This window comes from Miniopterus natalensis, chromosome 4 (genome assembly GCF_054644295.1).
Source record: "Miniopterus natalensis isolate mMinNat1 chromosome 4, mMinNat1.hap1, whole genome shotgun sequence".
Lineage (NCBI taxonomy): Eukaryota > Metazoa > Chordata > Mammalia > Chiroptera > Miniopteridae > Miniopterus > Miniopterus natalensis.
The window spans coordinates 7,703,474-7,726,080 of record NC_142084.1 but is presented as its reverse complement, the minus strand read 5'-3'; the positions used below and the strand labels follow the sequence as shown (position 1 = coordinate 7,726,080).

The 22,607-nt window shown below is 51.1% G+C and overlaps 1 protein-coding gene and 3 non-coding genes across 6 annotated transcripts; all 4 read right to left on the bottom strand.

Moving 5' to 3' along the window:
• Nucleotides 1–5,911: 5,911 nt before the first annotated feature.
• On the bottom strand, nt 5,912–5,984 carry TRNAV-AAC (transfer RNA valine (anticodon AAC)). Its single transcript has one exon. It is a non-coding gene; the product is annotated as a tRNA-Val (tRNA).
• A 304-nt stretch (nt 5,985–6,288) lies between these two features.
• Nucleotides 6,289–6,360, bottom strand: TRNAP-UGG (transfer RNA proline (anticodon UGG)). Its single transcript has one exon. It is a non-coding gene; the product is annotated as a tRNA-Pro (tRNA).
• A 2,480-nt stretch (nt 6,361–8,840) lies between these two features.
• TRNAT-UGU (transfer RNA threonine (anticodon UGU)) lies at nt 8,841–8,913 on the bottom strand. Its single transcript has one exon. It is a non-coding gene; the product is annotated as a tRNA-Thr (tRNA).
• A 2,891-nt stretch (nt 8,914–11,804) lies between these two features.
• On the bottom strand, nt 11,805–21,959 carry TRIM7 (tripartite motif containing 7). 3 transcript variants are annotated; one of them, XM_087816235.1, is made up of 8 exons: nt 21,453–21,959; nt 20,542–20,637; nt 16,012–16,242; nt 15,036–15,058; nt 14,652–14,767; nt 14,202–14,237; nt 13,786–13,858; nt 11,805–12,557 (listed from the first exon to the last, which is right to left on the bottom strand). In XM_087816235.1, exons 1-8 carry the CDS (start codon nt 21,957–21,959, stop codon nt 12,044–12,046), a joined length of 1,596 nt encoding a protein of 531 aa, XP_087672361.1. In that variant the 3' UTR covers nt 11,805–12,043. The 3 variants fall into 3 exon arrangements, with proteins under 3 accessions (XP_087672361.1, XP_087672362.1, XP_016057018.2); XM_087816236.1 differs by lacking the exon at nt 13,786–13,858 and having other exon boundaries at nt 11,805–12,555; nt 14,652–14,797; XM_016201532.2 differs by lacking the exon at nt 13,786–13,858 and having other exon boundaries at nt 11,805–12,555.
• Nucleotides 21,960–22,607: the final 648 nt, after the last annotated feature.

The window sequence follows — 22,607 nt, the reverse complement described above, 5'->3', positions numbered from 1 at the left end:
CAAAAGACTCACACAGGATAAAAGTAAAGGGATGGAAAATTTTTTTGTACAAATGGGAAAAAAAAAAAAAAGCTGAGGTAACAATACTCATATCTGACTAAATAGACTTCAAACTGAAGGCCACTTCATAATACTAAAGGGATTGGTACAACAAGAGGATATAACTCTGGTAAACACATATGCACCCAATACAGGAGCACCTAAATATATAAAAAAGACTTCTAGATTACTTTAAGGAAGAAATCAACAGCAATACAATCATAGTAGGGGACTTTAATGTCCCACTAACATCACTGGTTAGATCTTCTAGACAAAAAATCAACAAGGAAACAGTGATCCTAAATGACACACTAGATCAGATGGACTTAAGTGGCATTTATAGAACATTTCACCTCAAAGCTGCAGAATATACATTCTTATCAAGTACACATGGGACATTCTCAAAGATAGACCACAGGTTAGGACACAAAACCAGTCTCTACAAATTCAAGAAGATTGAAATAATATTAAGTATCTTCTTGGATCACAATGGCATGAAACTAGAAATCAACTACAACAAAAACACCCAAAATCATTCAAACACATGGAGTCTAAATAGCATGCCATTAAACAATGAATGCGTTACCAAAGAGATCAAGGAAGAAATAAAAAACTTCCTGGAAATAAATGAAAATGAACACCCAACAACCAAAAATCTATGGGACACAGCAAAAGCACTCCTGAGAGTTCATAGCACTACAGGCCTACTTCGAGAAACAAGAAAAATTTATAATAAACTATCTAACCCTAAGACTTAAAGAATTAGAAAGAGAACAACAAGAAAAGCCCAAAGTAAGTAGAAGGAGGGAAATAATCAAGATCAGAGCAGAAGTAAATGGCATAGAGACTAAACAGGCAGTAGAAAAGATCAATGAAACCAAGAGCTGGTTCTTTGAAAAGATAAACAAGATTGATGAAACTCTAGCCAGACTCATCAAAAAAAGAAGAGAGAGGACCCAAATAAATAAAATCAGAAACAAAAGAGGTGAAGTAACAACTGACACAACAGAAATACAAAGGAGTGTAAGAAAATACTATGAACAACTATATGCCACCAAGCTGGACAACCTGGATGAAATGGACAAATTCCTAGAAAAATGCAGCCTGCCAAAACTCAATCTGCAAGAGTTGGAAACCTGAATAGACTGATGACTGCTGATGGGTTTGAGGCAGTAATCAAGAGACTCCCAGCACACACAAGCCCTGGTCCGGATGGCTTCACAGGGGAGTTTTACCAAACATTCAAAGAAGAACTAGCACCTATCCTCCTCAACCTATTCCAAAAAATCCAAGAGGAAGGAACACTTCCAAGCTCTTTTTACAAGGCCAGCATCATCCTAATTTCAAAACCAGATAAAGACACTACAAAGAAACAGAATTACAGGCCAATATCCCCTATGAACATAGATGCTAAAATCCTCAACAAAATATTACCAAATCGGATCCAGCATATATTATTAAAAAGATCATACACTATGACGAAGTGTGTTTTATTCCGAGATGCATGGCTGGTACAATATTTGCAAGTCAATAAATGTGATACATCACATAAACAAATTGAAAGACAAAAATCACATGATCATATCAATAGACACAGGGAAAGCATTCAACAAAACCCAGCACCCATTTATGATAAAAACTCTCAGCAAAGTGGGAATAGAGGGCTCATACTTCAACATAATAAAGGCCATATATCACAAACCTACAGCCAACATCATAATCAATGGGCAAAAACTAAAACCATTTCCCCTAAGAAGAGGAACCAGACAGGGGTGTCCGCTTTCACCACTCTTATTCAACATAGTATTGAAGTCCTAGCCACAGCCATCAGACAAGAAGAAAACATAAAAGGCATCCAAATTGGAAAGGAGGAAGTAAAACTCATTATTTGCAGATGACATGATATTGTACGTAGAAAATCTTAGACTCCACCATAAAACTACTAGATTTAATAAATGAATTCAACAAGGTAGCAGGATACAAAATTAATACCCAGAAATTGATGGCATTTTTATACACCAATAATGTACTCCCAGAAAGAGAAACTAAAAAACAATCGCATTTATCATTGTAACAAAAAAACTAAGGTACTTAAGAATAAACTTAACCAAGGAGGTAAGACTGCTGTACTCGGAAAACTACAGGACGTTGCAAAAAGAGATCGAGGAAGATATAAACAAGTGGAAGAATATACCATGTTCATGAATTGGAAGAATTAACATCATTGAAAAGCCCATACTATCCAAAGCAATGTATAAATTCAATGCAATCCCTATTAAAATACCAACAGCATATTTCACAGATCTAGAACAAACACTTCAAAAATGTATAAGGAACCAAAAAGGACCCTGAATAGCTGCAGCAATCTTGAGAAGGAAGAACAAAGTTGGAGGGATCACAATACCAGATATCAAGTTATACTACAAAGCCACTGTAATCAAAACAGTCTGGTACTGGCACAAGGACAGACATATCGATCAGTGGAACAGAACCGAGAATCCAGAAATCAACCCACGCCATTATGGTCAATTAATATTTGACAAAGGAGGCAAGAGCATACATTGGAGTAAAGACAGTCTCTTTAATAAATGAGGTTGGGAAAATTGAACAGGTACATGCAAAAAAATGAAACTAGACCACCAACTTAGACAAAAATAAACTCAAAATGGATACAAGACTTAAATGTAAGACGTGAAACCATAAAAATCCTAAAATGTAGGCAGCAAAATCTCAGGCATCTCTCGTAAAAATACATTTGCCGATACATCTCCTAGGGCAAGAGAAACAAAGGAAAAAATAAACAAATGGGACTACATCAAAATAAAAAGCTTCTGAACAAAACTAAAAGGGAGCCCACTGTATGGGAGAATATATTTGCCAGTGATACATCTGATAAGGGATTATTCTCCAAAATATATGAAAAACGAATACAACTCTATAACAAGAAGACAAATAATCCAATTAAAAACTGGGCAAAGGACCCAAATAGGCACTTCTCCAAAGAGGACATGCAGATGGCCAAGAGGCATATGAAAAAACGCTCAATCACTAATCATCAGAGATGCAAATTAAAACCACAATGAGGTATCACCTCACAGCTGTCAGAATGGCTCCATCAACAAATCGTCAAAGGACAAGTGCTGGCGAGGGTGTGGAGAAAAGGGACCCTAGTACACTGCTGGTGGGAATGCAGACTGGTGCAGCCACTATGGGAAACAGTATGGAGTTTGCTCAAAAAATTAAAAATTGACCTACCATTTGACCCAGTGATCCCACTTTTAGGAATATATCCTAAGAAACCTGAAATACCAATCAGAAGGAACTTACGCACCCCTGTGTTCATAGCAGCGCAATTTCCAATAGCTAAGGTCTGGAAACAGCCCAGGTGCCCATCAGTAGATGAGTGGATAAAAAAGCTGTGGGACATTTACTCCATGGAATACTACGCAGCTTTGAAAAAGAAGGATCTCTTACCTTTTGGGACAGCATGGATGGAACTGGAGAGTATTATGCTAAGTGAAATAAGCCAGTCAGAGAAAGACAAATACCACATGATCTCACTTATATGTGGAATCTAATGAACAAAATAAACTGAGGAAAAAAATAGATCAGAGACACAGAAGCATGGACCAGACTGAGGGATCTCAGAGGGAAGGCAGAGGTGGGGGAGTGGATGGGAAGAGATTAATCAAAGAACTTATATGCATAACCCATGGACACAGACATTGGTATGGGGAAGGCCTGGGGGGTGAATGCGGGGTGGAAGGTATCAAGGCAGGAAAAAGGGGTACATCTGTAATACTTTCAACAATAAAGATAAGTTTTTTAAAAAGAAAAGAAGCCTAAGGAATCCCAAACAAGATAAACTCAAAGAAATCATGCCTAAACACATCAAAAAAGAAAACTGCTGAATTCTGTTGTTGACATAAGAAATAACCAAACCTGTAGAGAATTTTTATGAGTTTATTTGAGCAAAACTTACAACATATGTTAAGAAGCAAAATTTCAGACTCTCCGGAGAATTACAGTTTTGCAGCTTAATTTATACATTAAAATCAAAGAAGGAGACATAAGGAAGGTGCATGAAATCCATTGGTGGTAGATTAAGGGGGCAGGAGAAAATAAAGGCTAGGGGGGGTGGAATTAGCTAGGTTTGGAGAAATGTCAAAATGGAGAAACAATACTTCTTTTACATTGGTGAGGTAAAAGATAGTTAACATTTAATATTTACAGCACATAGAGATGCTATGTGGGCAACAAGATAGCAATGAGGGGCTCTGTGGTCTCATGCTTGGTGGGCTTGGGCTCTGGTGCTGGGCATTGTGCCTTCCAGGGGTAGGAAAAGAAAATTCGTCTGACATTTCAAAGGTATGTTAGCCCAGATGCATAAGAACAATGGTTAGGGCTCACGTCCTTTGCTAAGGGAGCTATAGGCCTGGGACGTGATACCCCCCCCAACCCCCTCCCCCACCACCCAGTTAGAATTTTGTGACTTGACCATCCTGTGTAAGTTGCTTTTGGTCACTAAGCTTATCAAGCCTGTAATGTCAGGCTTGCCATGTAGTCCCCTGAGCTTGTCAGGTTTATTGCATAGCCCCTTTTTCATTCACGATGTTCCATTGGTTTATTGTTGACTTGAGTGAAAAAAAAAAAAAACACCCAAAAAGTTTTGTGTAATTTCTGAAGAATTGGCATGAAGAAAACTGCTGAAACAACCCAGATTTTGCAGGCATTGCAGAGTTACAGCATGCCTCACAGCTGACTGCTGACTGGCGGGGTTTTGGTTGCTTGGTTGGTTTTTGTTTTGGGTGGTTTTTTGTTTTTTTTTGAGAAATGTAAAAACTGAATCATTTGTTGATGGGCTCAGCCAGCCCATCCAGGGCAGAACCCAGCCCCACGTTTGTGACAGTCTCCAGCCACGCAGTTTACCCAGGAGAAAAAAGACTCACTGTCTCAAGACTAGCTGTGAGCTTTCTCCCCTCTCTTCTTTTCCTTTTATAAACCCTATTTTTGCCTTTATTCAAGAAAATCAGCCAGTTGATTGGTCTGTGTCATACTCATGGACAATCTCAGCAAGTGAGTCTTCAGCTACTCCCTTGACCCTTCACACAGTCCCTCATTTTATTTTATTTTATTTATTTTTAAATTTTATTTTTGTTTAAAATATTACAGATGTGCAGCCCCTCGTTTTAAATGGTTGCTGTAATTACTTAGACCGCCGGCCGTCTGTGGATAAAAGTCAAAGGCTCTTTTAAAGTCACCTGGAGTTTTTTAGAAGGCGCTGTGACAACTACCCAAGTATGTTTACATGAGCTTCTTCAGTTTCTTTCTTTCCTTCCTTTCTTTTTTCGGTTAATTTGGTTTAAAATTCCATACAAAAAATTTTCCTGAGGCTGCTGGCGACGTTGCGGACCCTGGAAAGAGACACCCAGGCGGACCCCAGCGACGAGGCAGGGTTGCCACGCGGCTAAGGCGCTGGGCCGAGACTTCAGGTCCCGGGGAGGCGCGGGCCGGATCCGCCGCCGAGCTGCTGCAGCGCCGTCCGTCCTCGGGTTTTTTCCTCTGGGCCGCAGAGGAAGGACCACGTGCAGCTGAAGCCCAGCGGGAGGCGCTGCCCGCGCTCCATAGGGCTCCGCTCACGGCTAGAGGCTGGTCTGCGCGCGGGGACCGTGACCAACAGCTAGGGGGCGGAAGGCCTTCGCAGGCGCGGGTGGCTGAAGGGTGTGACGCCGCTTCCCCTGCGCGGCCGCACATCGCTGCAGCCAGGCGGGGATGGAGACGCGAAGTCCTGGATAGTCTGTAGGGCTCCAAACCTAACGGAACGGAACAAATTTCCAGGGGCGAGGAGAAAAAGAGAGGCGCTTACAAGGCCTGTTTCCGCCCGGTTTCGAACCGGGGACCTTTCGCGTGTTAGGCGAACGTGATAACCACTACACTACGGAAACCCGCAAGCGGGCCCCCCAGTTCCATTATTAACTGCTGCCAAAGCCCACAGCGGCCACGGCGTTGCTGAAGCCGGGGCTCCTGCAATTCTGTGAGGGCGAAAAGGATGGGCCCCACGGCCGACGGAATCGCACGCGGGGGTCCTGCGCTCGGCCTCCCACGACCACTCCGGGTTCCGGGGCCCCTTGCGCACCCTTCTGCGTGCTTTGCTTCCGGACACCCAGCTCTCCTGCTGCTCTTCTGGATCCCCGTGCAGAACCCAAACTGTCCATATCACAAGAAATTTTGCTGTGTATGAAAACGAATGGGCTCGTCCGGGATTTGAACCCGGGACCTCTCGCACCCAAAGCGAGAATCATACCCCTAGACCAACGAGCCAGCTGCTAGCTTACATCGCCCAGTAGGCCTTAATCTGATTCTCTGTGTAGTCATCGCACCGCCAGGGGAGCGGAGCTCTGTTTCTGGTGTATTGGAGCCCCTCGGGTTCCGGAGTTCCCCGGGCTCGTCCTGTCGCTCTCAGCCGTCTCCGCGCTCGCGGTTAACTCAGTGGCGCGTAGCTCCGCAGAGCAAACGCTCCGCCCCGCTCGGCCGCCCTGAGACGCCCTAGAATCCGAATGCGCTCAGATTGCTCGGGCTACTCAGGCCCAGAAACGGGCATCCTTTCGCTTTTGGAGACTGGAGGCCCCTCCCAAGGGAGCCCACATAAAGCGCAAGTCTGGAGGCCCAGGGACAGGACGCAGAGGCCGAGAGAGCGGGGGATCTCCTGGAGAGAACCCGGCGCCGGGCTCGGCGGGAGGCGGGACGAACTGGGTTCTCGGCCGCGACAGGGGAAATGAAACTGGGGGTAGCCTCTTGAGATGGGCTGCCTGGTAAAGGGGAGGGGACTTTTCTTTATCATCTTATGAAAATATTTTAAAAACAACACATACTTATTTGCAAAGTGTTCAGGAAATGCAGGGAAGTGTAGGGCAGAAATGCGGTGGCCCGGGGCCTCGCTCCGGGAGGCTGGCAGCGGTGCGCGCGCCCGCGGCTCCAGGCGGGTGCGGGGCCTCCGCGCCCCCGGGGCCGCCCTGGAGCCGTCCGCACCCGGAGAACCAGAGGCTGCGCGGGCGCTCTCCCCATCCCTCGGCTCGGGCCAGCTCTTCCCAAAGAACTTAACTGCACTGGTTGTTTAGGAGTAAAACAGCGATCCTGACACCCTGCTGTAAAGTTCACAAAATACAGAGCTGGCCCAAAGGTTTATTTTTGTGTCTCCAGCTGGCTGTTACAAAACAGTGTGGGGGACGCGAGGTGGTTACCTCCTCCGAGGGAAGGGGTGCTCATTGGTTCCACTGCCACCACCCGCGCCCTCGCGCAGCCCTCGGAGCTGCCCCTCGCTGCGCCCGCTCCGGCCTCCTCGGGGGCCGCGCCCCTCCCGCGCGCGGAGGGTCAGGTGGGCGCTCCGCGGCTCTCGGCGGCCCCGCGGCCCGGGGTGGCTCCCGCCCCCGCGTCGTAAGCATTAGCTTCTCTTCTCTATGGAATTATTTAACGAAAAGTGCAAACAAACGCCCACATCCGTCACATCCGGACCTAAAGGCTGTAAACTTGTCACATTTCGCTTCCAGTCTTTCTTTTTTAACCATTCAGGTTTTTCTTTTAAACACCAAATAAAAAACCCACACAGCTAATACATGCTGACCTTTGAGCTTTGATTTATTGGTTCATGCTGTTCACAAAGTCAAGTGTATAAATGAGCCTAAGTCCCCAGCGAGCAATGGACGGGGCGCGGCCCCACGGGCAGAGCCAGGCGCGTCGGGGGTCTCGGGCGCCCATCCGCCGCGGCCTTCGCGGGCAGCACCCACGGGGAGGCCTTGGCAGAGGCGACCGCGCCCCGCCGCGCCACCCAGACGCAGGAGCCGTCTCTCCAGCCAGAGTGGCCTTGAGCTAGTCGCAGCCTCGCGTGGGGACACCGCGGACTCCAGGCAGCGCTCTAGCGCCGCTGGGGGTTAGAACACGGAGCCAAGGCCCTGGCCAGGTGACAGCTGGTTGGAGCGCCCTCCCGTGCCGTGCGCCCAAAGGCTGCAGGTTCCATCCCCGGGCCGGGCACATCTCCGGGAGGGGCCGGTGCTGGAGGCAGCCGATCAGTCTCTCTCTCTCCCTCTCTCCCCCTCCCCCTCCCCTCCCTCTATTTCTAAAATCAATAAAAACATATCCTCAGGGGAGGGAGGAAACAGAACCCGGGCCGGTGCACCGGAGGAGGGAACCACTCACGGAAACCAGCGTCGCTGTGGGAGGAGGCGGTGAATGGAGTTGGCGGGGTGCGTGGAGCAGGGGCACCCGCTTCCCTCCCCGACTTCGGCGCCCGGGGCTCCTGAGATGCCTGCGGCACCCGAAGGCCGCCTCTCTATAGGAGCCAGGCCGCGGGGGCCAGCGGGGAGTGACACCGGGACTTTAGTCGCCCTTCCAACTAAAACAGCAGGTCCCGAGGGGGCGGGAGGGGCGCGGCCAGGGGTTCTCCACGCAACTGGGGAGAAAGGAAGGCGAGGGCGAGCCCCGGCCCCTCCCGGGAACGGTACGGGAAGAGTCTCCACGAACTCGCCGTCGTGCACGCAGGAGTCACGCGAGGGATCGCGGGGCGCAAAGGGGAGCGGGGCCCGTGGCACCTGCGCTCACAAGGCCACGGCCGGCGCGGCGGGGGCGGCTCTTCCAGAACCGAGCGGCCGAGCGCGGGGCCGTCGGGCGGCTGACACCCGCGGGGCAAAGAGCCGGCAGCCCCGCCGGGGGCCGGCCTCCCAGGGAGCCGGGGCGCGGGTTGGTTTGCGCGTCTCACGCGTTTCTGCCCCTCAGTTTAAGAAAAATGTGGAGCGAAAGCCCAAGCGAGGCCCCAGCGAGATTTGAACTCGCGACCCCTGGTTTACAAGACCAGTGCTCTAACCCCTGAGCTATAGGGCCCACAGTAAGCCTGCCTCCCGCCTGCCACTAGTTGACGCCGCGACGGGCTCCGCGAAGACACCAGGCGAACAGAACCGGGCCGGCGTCCTGGCCCCGAAGGGCCCGTCGGGCCGCCGCCGCTCAGCCCGCGGCGTCTGGAGGCGTCGGTGCCGCGCCGGAGCGGCGAGGGCGCGCGGACCCGGGCGGGGCCTCGGGTGGGCCGGGCGGGGGGCGGGGTAGGGGGAGAGTCGGGAGGAATCAGAGGCTGACGGCGGTGGGGAAATCACAGTAATTCAGCGTCATGAAGCGCGGGGCCGCGGGCTGGGGCAGGGCGGGGCCCCCAGCCCCTACCGCACCTGTAGGCAATCAGGACGAGACAGCCCTTGGACTCGAGGAGCAGGTTCTGCCAGGGCCCTCAAAGGGCTCGCGGAGTTGAGGGCACGGGGAGAGGGTGAGAGCCCAGGTGCCCGACAGGAGCCCCAGCCCGGCAATGCCCAGAAAGTGGCGGCTGCAGGGCTGCCCTGGCTCCGGGCTTGAGCATCGACCTGAGATCCAGGAGATCCAGGTTTGATTCCCCCGTTCAGGGAACACGCCCAGGTTGCCGGCTGGATCCTCAGCTGGGGGCTGCAGGAGGCAGCAGATCAATGACTCTCATTGATGTTTCTTTCTCTCTCCCCCTCTAAAATCAATAAAAATATATATTTTTTTAAAAGTTGCACCTGTAGGTAGGTGGTGGGCGTTGGCCTGCTTGCCCAACCTGCCCTATGGTCCCTGCAAGGCCAGATGACTTGGGTCACTGGATTGCCTGGCCAAAAGCAGGCCCCTAGGTGACCTCCTCTCTGGATAGTGAGTAGCGGTGTGAGTCTGCTGGCAAAGACCTGGGTTCTCACAGCTCTACAGCTCACAAGGATCTGGGACTAATAGTTGGAGTCAGATGGACCCAAGTTAGGCCAGTCATTGCTCTAAGAGTCCCAGAGATCTCAAAGATCTCAGAGATCTTATGCTGCCCAAAGGATGGGAGAGAAAAATGCATACATGCGCACATACTCACACCAGCATTATGACATCCAAAGTCACCCCACTGCACTGGTGGCCAAAAGAGAACATCTCTCTCGCCCTCCATGTGCAGCTATTAACTGTTGTTACATCTCTTCAGATATATAGATATCTATGTTGTTATTCTACAAACTCTGATAGACACACAAACACAAAAACTGAAAATATTTTTCAGTCCCCAGACCTGGCCCTACAGGGCCTCCACCAGTCACCCTATCTTCTGTGACCTGTAACATGTTACAATACTTCAGCACAGTTGCTAGATGACATAAAGGGTAGTTGTGACACTTGATTCAAAAGCCATGGGTTTTCATCGTGAAAATCAATAGTAGTCAACTGTCTTGATTGGCTCCAGTGTTCTAGAGCTACACTCTGTGTATGAAGAGGGCACAGAACTCACCTTCTGGAATGCTGCTGTGAGCTAGACTCTTAAATGTCCCCGACCTGTAGGACACTGGATTCTGACTGCCTGTTGCTGTGTGCTCTGGGTCCACCTCTAGAACAATGCCATGCCTGCTCTAACAAGAACCCTGTATACAAAGTGTGCTTGAAGCATCTCAAGGAACTGAGTACAGAAGCTCCATGACTCTTGCAGACCAGACTATCTGACTATCACCATCCCTGCATCTGTCTAAACAACCTGGGTAGGACAGAATTAGGTCTGAAACTGGCTTTCATCTAGCCAGGCAGCCTACGCGTAGGGTTGGAAACCTACGGCCATCACCTAAATATGGGGTGGCTGATATTTCACAAGAAATCAATAATAGGGTATGACCTAATTGATCTAGGTCAGTTTCAATACCTAAACCCTATGCATGTGCTCATACATACCCTCTGCAAGATCCACACACCCCTCTGCCCTGGCAATCTGATATAAACACGTGTGCACATTTCTCACACACAGCACACATGCTTGCTTGTCTGGCAGAAATCCTTGCTCATACTTGTGCTCTTGCACTCAGACTGGGTAAGTCAAGAATGAGCTAAGCCACTGTAGAAATGAACTCATCGTCTGTATTTCCATCTCCATCCCCCTTTCCTGGGGAGCACTAAGCAAGGAACAGCCCACCACGACCCTCCCAGAAGCCCAGCCTGACAGATGCTGGGGAACAATTAGCCAGGGTGATAGCCACCAGGGCTCAGGCTGAGCTGGTTTTGGCACCAGGGTCCTCCGCTGTTAGCATACATTTGGCAGGTTCCAGAAACAATCTGTCAGGTGCATGTTTGTGCTCTGGGTTTCCATGCTGGTGTTAGTTGCATCTGTAAAATTGTGAGTACTCTCATGTTTCAAAATTCCAAAACCTTTAGTTTCCTTACCCAGGGAGACTGTACTTTGGCACTTGAGAGGGGTTTAGGCATCTGTGAGAACATGTGGCTGTCACTGTGGCCAAGGATGTACATACATATCACTCTGTATCATCAGTTTATGGATGTTAGAGGGTAGCCATGCCTATATATTGTCCGGGGCTTTTCCCTCGTGTACAGGTCAAGGGTCTCTTTCCAGTTCTGGCCCAGAATGTCCTTTGAGCTAGCACAGTGCTCCTCCCTGAGTAGATGATTTGATTAGGCCAGCTGGATTCAGGTCTCTGAAGGCAGAGCTGGCTGCTGACAAGAAGGCAAAACAGAAGTGATCATGAACCTGGCTGGCCTGGCCCCAAAATGTGCCCCTTGCAACTGAGGACAACACAGGGCCAGGGTGTGGTGTTGTTCCAAGGAGCCAGAGGCTCTGCTGAGTCTGAGCAGTAAGCCCCAGTAAGAGGAAGCACCCGTGAACAGCTGGGCTCCCATCCTCACCCGCCTCTACCTCCTCAGAGCTGGTGCCAAGTCCACATGCCAGGAACAACAGGTAGGGGGACAGGCCCTGGGGGTCCCAGGCCTCTCTTCCTCTGCTCAGTTGAACACAGAGCCCCTTTCAGTCTCCTGCTTCTGAGGCTTAGTCTCCAGAAGCCTCTCTAAGGCAGCCTGGGGCAAGAAGAGTGAAGGGCAGATGCAAGTGACCAGGAAGCTCCGAGGGAGAACGTCCCTTCCCATGGGCAGCCAGGAGAAGGCGGTCACCTTTGCCTGACCCACTGCCTCTGGGACCCTGCAATGTCTCTCAAGGCCAGATTCGCAAGTAGGTGCCAGTGGAGCAGACAGAGAAAAGGGGGAACACACGCTCTTGGAAGTTGACACGGAAGGTGTAGAGGTGGCGCATGTCCTCCGTCGCGTAGAAGGACACGGCCCCCACCTCCAGGTCCAGCGCCACCCTCACGCGGGACAGGTGGCCACAGCTGAGGGGTGTCCGCTCAGGGCTGGTCACGGCCCAGTACTGCCCGTTGTTGAGCTGCAGCGCCCAGACACCCTCCTCGGGGGTGAAGGGCGTGAGGCCCTTGCGGCGCACACTCTCTCGGGCCACGCCGAAGGCCCAGCCATCCTGGGGGCCCACTTCCACCTCCCAGTGGTGCCGCCCAGACGAAAAGCCACAGGACGCCAGGACTCTTGTGTTGGTATCGAAGCGATGCGGGTGGTTGGGCACGTCCTGGGCCCGCTGTCCAAGACGGACGCTCTTAAGGTCCAGAGAGAGGATGAGGCGGGGGTTGGCCGTGTTGGGGTCCAAGGTCAGTTCCACTGCAGTGGGGAGGCAGGGAGAGACAGCCCATGCAGGCTCCTTGCACAGCTCCCACCCCTAATTCCTGCCCCACCCCAACAAGTACATGCTGAAATCAAACTGTCAAACACTTAGATACCAGAAAGAATCATCAATTTTTCTAATTATGATGATGGTTTTGTGGTTGTTTTTTCTCTCTTTAGCCCTGGCCGGTGTGACTCAGTCAGTTGAGTGTCCTCCTGTGCACCAAGAGGTCCGGGCACATGCCCGGGTTGTGGGCTCCTGCAGGAGGCAGCCCATGGAGATGTCTCTCTCTTTCTCTCTAAAAACAACATAAACTTTTTTTTTTAAAGCCTATCTCTTTAGAGATCAAATACTGGGATATTTATGGAATGATACTCTCTGTGATTTGCTTCCAAATAATCCAGTGGGAAGGCAGGCTGGCCAGCTGGCACAGTGGTTGAGGTCGACCCACGAACCAGGAGGTCACTGTTGGATTCCTGGGGGTTTGGGGCTCAATCTCCATGCAAGAGGCAACGACTCTCTCATCATTGATGTTCCTACCTCTCCTTTTCCTTTCCTCTCTCTGAAATCAATAAAAACATTTTTTATTAAAAAAATAATAATCCAGTGGGAAGAAATGGAGAGAGGTGTTAGTGATCATTGCTGAGGGTGTATGGTGAGCACATAATCCTCTACTTTAGTATATGTTTGAAATTTTCCATAATAAAAAGCTCGAATATGCACACTTGTAAGTACTACCGTGTTCCAGGCCTGTGCTAGGCCCTGGGAATCCCAGCCCTCCTCCAACTTCCTTTCTTGGGGGGTAGGAGAGACAATAAAAGAAACAAACAAACAAAAAACAGAAGAGGAATTGGGACAGCAGACTGTGATTTCAACTAGAGGAGCCAGGGAAGTCCTCACTGAAAAGGTACATTTAAGCAAAGATATGCAGGTGAAGAAACCAGATAGGCGGCTGTCTGGTGAAGCATGTTCCAGGCCCAGGTAAGTGTGTGCTTGGCACATTCCAGGAGCAGCCGAGAGTGCACAGGGAAAGAGTACGCAGTAAGGCCAGGTCCCCTGGGGCCTGGAAGATCCCTTTGAGAACTCCAGCCTTTACTGAGCGACAGGGGCCAATGCAGGGTTCTGGGCAGAGAAGGGGCATAGTCTGACTCAGCTGGTTTGGGTTCTTTCCATGCAAAGTCTGACTTAGCCCTCCCCTCCCTGTGGGGTTGGATCCCACTCACCCCAGAGCTCTGCAGGGGAGAGAACCTCCTGCCTTGTCCTCAGTTTCCTCCTGTTTCCCCTCACCCCCGCACACAACTCCAGTCCCCAGAAGAGGTCTCAGTAAGTTTGGGAATGGGGACAGGGGAGAGAAAGGCTTGTTTAGGTGACCGACAAGCCTTCCCCAACCTAAGTATCCTGAGGGGCAGGGCACTCCTCCTCTGGACCATATGCCTACAGACCCCACTGTGGCCTGAGGGAGTCAGCGCTGTGAGGTGAGGTATGGACACGGGGGAAAGGGGAGTAGGTGGAGAGTCCCTGAGGTGGGCGGACAGAAGGAACCAACCACACACAAAGCCCAGAGAGACAGGTGCCAGCAGGGAGTGAATTCTCTGTGTGGCCAGATAACAAGCACTCACTATCATCACCACAGCTATTGTACCTTTCTCTTCTTTCTCCAGCTCTCCACGAAGATCCTCTGAGGAGGGGAAACAAAGCAGGGTGTGCATGAATGACACAGGAGACAGTCTGACAATGACAGCGATACCACGTCCTCTGACACTGATGGCCCCCTGGCTCACTCACTCCCCAGAGAGGCCAGAGGCACCGCCTGCAGTATTCTGGCTTTCCCGGTCCAGCTTCCCCCCCTTTTGCCTGGAGCTGGTCAGAGCTGAGATCTTCTTCATCCCTCTTTCTGCCCTCATTGCCCCCCTATCCCGTCTGTCCCCAGGGGAAGCTTTGTGCCCTGAGGGGCTGGAATAAATCAGTCACCACACACCCCAGCTCTGGTTTTCTCACACAGCTTCTGGAAAGGCACATCTTTGGACCCCAAATCACCAATACCACCACTGCCACTGGCATCTCCCAGCCCCGCCCCACACATGGGCCCTACCTTTGAACTTCTTGAGCAGCCCCTTTAAGACAAAGGTCTTGAGGGAAACATTCCAGACTTTATTCTTCATCTCAGAAGAGACTGTGCTTGGCTTGGGGGCAGGCACATTGCTGCACCTGCATGACAAGGAGGAAGGCCCACCAACACTGTCCCACTCCCGCAGTTAGGAAAGTGACACCCTCTTGGTGGGGAGGGGTAGGAAAAGGAGAGCCTGCCTTCGTGCCGATTCCCACAGCCAGGCACAGGGACTTCTGCCTCAGAAGGTACCGGGATAAGGCAGTGGGGACTGGGAGGAGAGCGGCTGGGGGCTGGGAACAAAGAGAGCACGCAGTGGAAACGAAGAGCCAGCTAAGAGGGGCCCAGGGCACTGTCAGGTCCACTCACCTGCTTAGTGTGCTTTTGAATTCCTGGGAAGGAAGAAGAAAGAAAAGATCAACGTCAGGTAACCTCCATTTGCCTTTGAAAAAATAGAACTGGCCCCTTCCCTGCTTCCAGAGGGATAGGCAAGAGGCAGGTGCCACAGCCCACTGCCTGCGTGGGCCGGGGTGCCAAGGGCTTCCCCCTGGGGCAGGCAGCTGGGCGTCTCATCGACCTGGTGGGTCCCGTGGCCCTGCCCACAGCTCCGAAATGCTCCCATCATGACAGAATCATCACTGGCACCATGTGCTGGAGCCCAGTGTTGCCTCTGCTCTCGGCACCACCAAGGCAAGTCACAGCCTTTATGCAGCGACTTCGGTGTCTTTCTTTTTTAAAATCCTCACCTGAGGATATTTTTTTCCCAGAGTGGAAGGAGGAGACAGAGAGAGAGAGAAAGAGAAGAAACGTTGATGCGAGAGAGACACATCAATTGGTTGCCTCCCACACGAGCCTCGTGGGGATCAAGCCTACAACTGGGGTACTTTTGTCCAGAATCGAACCCAGGACCCTTCAGTCTACGGGCTCGACGCTCTAACCACTGAGTCAAATCAGCTAGGGCTGGACCAATGTCTTTTAAATGACTGTTTTTGAACCATTTGCAACTTGTGAAGTTTATTTAGTAGACTGTGACTATTTTTTTTAACGATATAAAATAGAAAACATCTAAGTGCATCACATTAGTAAAGGTGTTATTTCCTGAGATTCTAGTCTCAAGTGTGTACATACTAAAATATAACGTAAGATATATTACTGTTATTTACTGTCAGGAAAGTTTTATCATATCCCTTTAGACCTCTAACCCCAGGAAAATCAAGGCACCTCTCTCCAGTTCCCTTTGGCTCCAGATTGTGCGAGTCTACTAAACTCACAGGATCTGACTCTGTTCTCACTGCCTTTGATGCCTTAAGATAAATGACTCAAAGCCCTGGGGAGCCAGACTCACCTGGAGAAAGTCAAGGTCAGGCTTGCCAGCTGTCTCCTGGATCTGGCTGGTGAGCTTGGATAGCTGGGCGATCTCGCCCCCGAGCTGGGCTAGATTCTCATTCTGCTTTTGTGTTACCTCCCGGGACAGCTCCTCCAGGCGGCCCAGGAGCCGGCCCTCCTGCTCCACCAGGAAGGCCCGCAGTGCCTGAAACTCTGCCCCCACCTTCTCTCGCTCAGCTGCCATCTGCTTCTGTCTCAGGAGAGGAGAAGTTGCAGAGATAAGGGACATGAGCAAGACTTGGCCTTTGGACAGGAGCTTTGCGTCATCCCACAGGGCAGGGTTCCATCCGCCTCACTGCTCAGGGGTCAGGGGCTCACCCACACACGCACACCCTGCACAGTTTCTAATTTCATATCCCAACTCTAAAGGCACAGCAGCTTCAACTCATGCTCTCGATTCCCGTTAAAGATGTGCCCATGTGTCTCTTTGTACCTGGGCTCTCCAACCAACGTAGGGCAACTTCGAACTCTCCCAAACTACTCAGGGCTGCAGTTTCCTTAATGAAAAGTGGGAAGGATAAGTTAGTGCCTCCTGGGGTCACTCTAAATATTAACCTGGAGTCACTCTTTCTTCCCCGAACACATTTATTATATGTTGCATACAAGAAAACAGGGCCAAAATGGAGTCGCTTATGCTAAGCCCCACCTCACTAAACAGATTTCATTCAAGTTTCAGCTATCCCAGAAAAGGAATCTTAAGCCAGCCAACCGGGAATTGCCTCTGTTCCGTAACCTGCCATCCCCTGTAGGGGATGCCATAACCAACCCGGGCTTTTCGCCTTCTGAAACTTCCTTGTTCCCGCTACCTCTGCTTATAACATCTCTTGCCTCTGTACCAGGGGCTCCTTTCTATCTGCTGGATTAGATGCTGACCACTCCATCAATCACTGAACAAAGCCAGGAAGACCTTTAAAAGATACTCAGTTGAATTTTGATTTCTAACATTCATCACCCTTCCAACGTTCACTCCTCACTTTACTCCTCATTTTAAAGTTTTTAAAAATTGATTTCAGAGAGAGAGAGAAGGGGAAGAGAAAAACAGTGATTTGTTGTTCTACCTATTTTGGTTGATTCTTGTATGTGCCCTGACTGGGGATGAACCCACAGCCATGGTGTATCGGGACAATGCTCTAACCAATAACTAACTGAGCTACCCAGCCAAGGCCTTTACTTCATTTTAATTTCTATTTAGCAATTATGAAGGTAACACATGCTCATGATACAAAATCTGGGAGTTACAGAAAAGTAAGAAGGAAGGAAAATCAATGCCAGTGTCCAGAGGTAGCAGCACACCTACATGCCCCAAGTGAGGATGTGCTGTGTGTGCAGGCTTCATACTCTGCTATTTCCATGACCATTACCCATAGGATTTTCACTCCTCTGTTTCCAGACACAGGCTCATGCTACTGATCCTCTGGATTCTTTACATGAATACGTGGAAGGGACTGCACATGACATAACAAGCAAGGCCTCTCATGGCTAATGAGAAGTGAGAAGGATTCCATTCCTCCAGGACAAGCTGGACAGTCACAGGTCCTCTTCTTTAAAAACCCCTAAGGGAGGATGCCTGGCCGGTGCTGCTCAGTGGTTAGCACATCGGCCCAAGAACCAAAGATACGCGGGTTTGACTCCTGGTGAAAGGCACACACCTGGGTTGCAGGTTCAATCCCGGCCCTCAAGTGGGGAATGGCTGGAACAGGGGACTGTGAGTGGGTTTTGAATTCAGGAGATGGCTCCCCCAGGACCTCCAGGACACTGGGCAAGCAGGAAGCTGCACCATGGGGCCCTTTACAGGTGTAAACTCACTCAACACTGACAACAACCCAATGATGTGGGTGCATTCTTTTTACAAATGAGGAGACAGAGAAGCATGTCACCAGTTAAGTGGGGAGCCAGGATTCTAACCCAGGGAGTCTGACACCAAAATTTGAATTTCTTACAATTATAGCATATGGCCACCCAAGGAAATAACACAAGTGGAACAATATTAGTCAAAATGCTCTAAATCAGGGTTTACCAACATCTGTGCTATTTTCATTTAGGACCAGATAATTCTTTGTTGTGGAGGGCTGTCCTGTGCATTGCAGGATGCTTCATCAGCACCCTGGCCTCAGCCACTAAATCCCAGCAGCACCCCTGCCCCAGTGTTGACAACAAGAAATATCTCCAGACGTTGCCAAATGTCCCCTGGGGGCCAAAATTGTCCCTGTTGAGAAGCGCTCATAAATGGTAAGAGCATTTTCAAATAGAAGTATTCATTCTCTTTGTTACCATGCAGCAAGAGTTGTTCTCTACCTCTATTGTTTTATTAAGCAGGTAGTATTTTATAATTCTAAAGAATGTGTGGGCTAGAGGGGTGGTGGACTGGTAGGGGGCAGAGTGGAAGGTGCTAAGTAGTGTCATGGTGGGTGGGGTCAGAGATCATGAAGCTGCCCACGATATGGGAGGCCCTCTGGGTCATAAATGGAAGAGCCACAAGCTTACTCCTTTCTCCAGAAGAGGAGGGTAGGGGTCTGGAAATGAGGATTGAGCTCTTCCTCGGGAAGGGAAGTAAATGATCAGATGGGAAGTGTGGGGTGCACACTGGAGGCAGGTGCACCAGGTACAGTTGAGGGTCAGGAACGGGGCATCTGAACTCAGGGTCTTCCCCTCCCCACCTTGAGGATAGGAGGGTTCTCAAGTTCCTCTTCCTTCAATTTCCAACTCCAGAACTGAATGGCCCTGTCCTAACAGATCCTCGTAGATCCTTTCATTCTTTTAACACCTATTTATTGAGCTAAGAACTGAGTTTGCAAGGTAGAAAATTACAGTGCATGACCCATGTTGCCCACCTTAATCAAAACCAGCCCCATTTCACTTTCCTGTTCCACTGTAAAGAATTCAAAATATAATTCCTGCCCACCAGGGAGCAATGGGCACACTGGGCTGTGCAGCAGGGGCTGCTGGAAACTGGTCACCAGACCTCCAGCCCTTAGCAGCTTTGACTGCCAGTGAGCCCCCTTCCCCTTAGCCTAATTTCAAAACCTAAAAAACTCTAAGAATGAAAAAAAAGTTTTTTGCCTTTGGTGGCAAAAATGCCCTCGGCTAACATGAGGCTGTTTACTGTATTTATGTTTTCACATAGTATGAGTATTCATGTCTCTCTGCAGAAACACTATTGCATTCAATTAGGAGATGCTCCACAGCCCTAATTGGGGTGTTATATAATATTAAAATGACTTTACATCCTGATTCACTGGGACAGTTCCAGTAAGCCAGCTGTTCTAGAAGGATAATTTTAGTACTTCTTTTCACTTTCAGAAAGCTCTGGTTATATAATAAAGTATAGGGTCACCTTTTTTTTTTCTTTTGAATGGGTTACTTTATTTATTTATCTTTGTTTTTAAAATATTAATTGAAATTTCAAGTAGTAACTCTTAATGACCAAGACTGGAGCAAAATTAATATGACAGTAATGGATTTTACCCCTTAGAATACAGCCTATTCATGAGTCCACACTCATACACACTATCAAACAAGAAATACATTCAAGCTGTGCATTTCCCCAAAAAGTAGCATTTGGCCACATCTCTTAGGTTTTCCTATATAAAGATCTCTTAATGTGCTGGCTGGCCTGGCTCAGTGGTTGAGTGTCAACCCATGAACCAAGAGGTCCCCAGTTTGGATTCCAGCTAGATCCCCAGTAGGGGGCGAGCAGGAGGCAGCCGACTGATGTCACTCATTGATGTTTCTCTCTCTATCCCTCTTCCTTCCTCTCTCTCTAAAATCAATAAAAACATATTTTTAAAAATATCTCTTAATGTTATTTAGTTTCTTAAAGTTCTTCACTTAAGTCATGTAACACTTCTTGGGAAAATTGCCTTAAACAAAGAAATAACTGTTTTTATAACTTAAACAGTGTGTGATAATAAACAATGAATAAAATACTGACTCAATCTTTGTATTTAGACTGGAATGCACCTGTGAGATCTCTGTCCAAGATGCTTTATCTGGCCAAAGTGCCCAAACTGGGCAACTCACCCACCCTCCAGGTCCCCAGCTCTTCAAAAACTTGTAAGCTCATGTCATTCAAACTCAGTGTTGGATAGATTCAGATGTTGCTTTTGATAACTTTTTTCATGTTTCTGGCCTTTATATGAAAACTGTTTTCATTTTCCTCAAGCCCATAACACTCCACAAACTTTCTATTGAAAAGGTAAGCACACTTTGCCAAAAAGTTTTGTTGTGATCTGTTTTTTTAACTTTGTCTAAAGAAAGAATAAAAGAGTGGGAGCCAGGAACACCAGCAGAGCATTCTCGAACAACACAGCAGAAGTCCAGAAAGATAATTTCTCAGTCATCCCTAAGATCAGTCACCTTTTGTAATATGCATCCTATTATCTTTCTAAAATCCACCCCCGCTGTTCCACAGGTACACACTCCAACACCACACACAAAAACAGCGCCAGGGTACTGGGTGGCCCTCTGCTGTTCGGGGAGGGGGCCTCACCAGGAGCTCCTTGCTCTCCTTCTCTTCGGTGGAACGAAACACCTCATAGTCCTCCAGATCATTCTTCAAGGCCTTCAGCTTGGACTCCAGGAGCTCCTGCAGGAGGGTGAGAAGGGAGACATTACGGGTGCAGGATTCCGGAGACCCCCACCGGTGCCTTCCTGGAGCCACGCAGGAGGACGGGAAGGCCCTGTTCATCGAGGAGGTCGGGGTGAACCACCTCTGGGCAGGATGAATGCAGCCTGCGCCGCCTTCACAAAGGCGGCTGGGCATCCTTAGGGCAACGCCAAAAGTCAAGGACCTCACTTCTCCAGGACCATCAAGCGCACAGATTCCGGCTGAAACACAAGCCCCTCCCACCCCCAGCTGCCCAACCCACCTAGTCTTTTCTGCTCTCCGCCCCACCATCAGAAATCCCTGTGTGTGGAAGGGTTGGAGCAGTGTAGGGAGCAAAGAAAGACGGGACGGTGTGCCTGAGGCCCCCCCCCCCACCTCAGCTGGGGCCCCAGCAAGGAGGCAGGAAAGAAAGGAGCCCGAGTCCGCAGCTTTGGCACAGCCCAGATGGCTCTCTCCTTGCTCTACTCAACCCTTCCCCGACCTCTTGGGGCGTTTTCCCACTCGGGGAAAGAGCTGAGAGTGCGGGCAGCGGAGGCGTGGACATGCCCAAGTGGCCGCTAGAGGGCGGGGGCTGAGAGAGAGAAAATCGCCAAGTCGGTGGGACATCGCCCAGGCGGTTCGGGTGCACTGTGGGGGTGACAGAGGGATGGCCACGCTCAGCCCCGGAGCCGGTGCCGAGCAGGAGGGGGGCAGGGGCTCCCCTGAGCCTCCAGGCTGCTGCCTGCCTGCCCTCTGCACTGCGAGCGGGGACGGGCAGGACGGGGACGCGGGGTCGCGGGGTCGCGGGCGCTCACCTTAGCCTCGTGCACGGCTTCTTCAAGCGGCAGCACGGCGTGCGCGCGGTGCTCGCGGGCGCGGTCGCACACCACGCAAATGGCGCGTCCGTCGTCCTGGCAGTAGAGCTTGAGCGGCTCGCCGTGCTGCGCGCACGCAGCCGCCGCCGCCTCCGGGGCCCCGCGCTCGCCCGCCGCGCCGGTGGGTAGGCTGAAGCGCCGCAGCAGTGCGGCCACCGCGGCCAGCTGCCGGTTGGGCCGCAGCTGTCCCGGGCGCGCGGGCTCGCGGCACTGCGGGCAGGGCAGCGGGCAGGGCAGCAGGCGGGGCGCGGCGGCGGACCCCGCGCCCGGGCGCTCCCAGCAGCGCGCGATGCAGGAGCGGCAGAAGCTGTGGCCGCACTCGACGGACACCGGCTCTTTGAAGAGCTCCAGGCAGATGGAACATGTCGCCTCGCCCTGAAGCTCTACCGCGAGTGCCAGGGCCTCGGCCCCCGAGCCGGGGCCGGTGCGCGGCCCCACCGCCGCCATGCGCGCCCTCGGCGGACGGAGTCGGGCGGCGCACTGGAGGCGGCCGAGCCAATAGCGCACAGCTGGGAACCCGGCGCCCTCTGGGAGGAAGGGCGGGGCTGGCGCCGGCCGGCTGCGGAACCTGGTGCGGAGGTGCGCGCTGGGTGCGGGCGGGGCGGCGAGCGAGGGGTCCAAGTGAGGGCCCGCGCCCCGCTGCCGGACCCCTCAGTCCCCAGTGGTTCCGCGGTCCCGCCGCCCCGTCTCTCCGTCGCCCCGTCGCGCAGCCCCTCCGCGGGCGCCGGGTTCCCAGCTGTGCGCTCTGGGCTCGGCGGCCTCCAGGCTGCCCCCGCCTGACCCAGTCAGCGGTGGGAAACGGGCCGGGACAGGTGGGCGCACACGGCCGGCTGGGCGCCGCTCCCGGCTGCCGCCCGAGGCCGCCTCGGCACGGCCCGCGCCAGGGCCTGGCGCCCGCGCCGCAGCGTCAGGTCGCCAGAGTGCGGGTTCGTCCAGCTTCAGCGCTGGAGCTAAATTTGGAGTCTGGAACCTGGCTCTGGTTCGCCACCCCCAAGCGTGGCCCTGTATCCACCTCTGTAACTGCCTTTCCTGCGATTGTCCCCTCCCCCTTGTTTATTCTTTATTTAATTGTTTTTAAACAAAAAACACATTTAC

What these genes read in the sequence shown, in the direction of transcription:
- TRIM7 (XM_087816235.1), bottom strand. Translation starts at nt 21,959, where the DNA reads ATGGCGGCGGTGGGGCCGCGCACCGGCCCCGGCTCGGGGGCCGAGGCC. An exon ending in TTCAAAAGCACACTAAGCAG is followed by an intron (nt 14,768 to 15,035) that starts GTGAGTGGACCT and finishes CTTGTCATGCAG; the next exon opens with GTGCAGCAATGTGCCTGCCC. An exon ending in GCTGCTCAAGAAGTTCAAAG is followed by an intron (nt 14,238 to 14,651) that starts GTAGGGCCCATG and finishes TCCCCTCCTCAG; the next exon opens with AGGATCTTCGTGGAGAGCTG.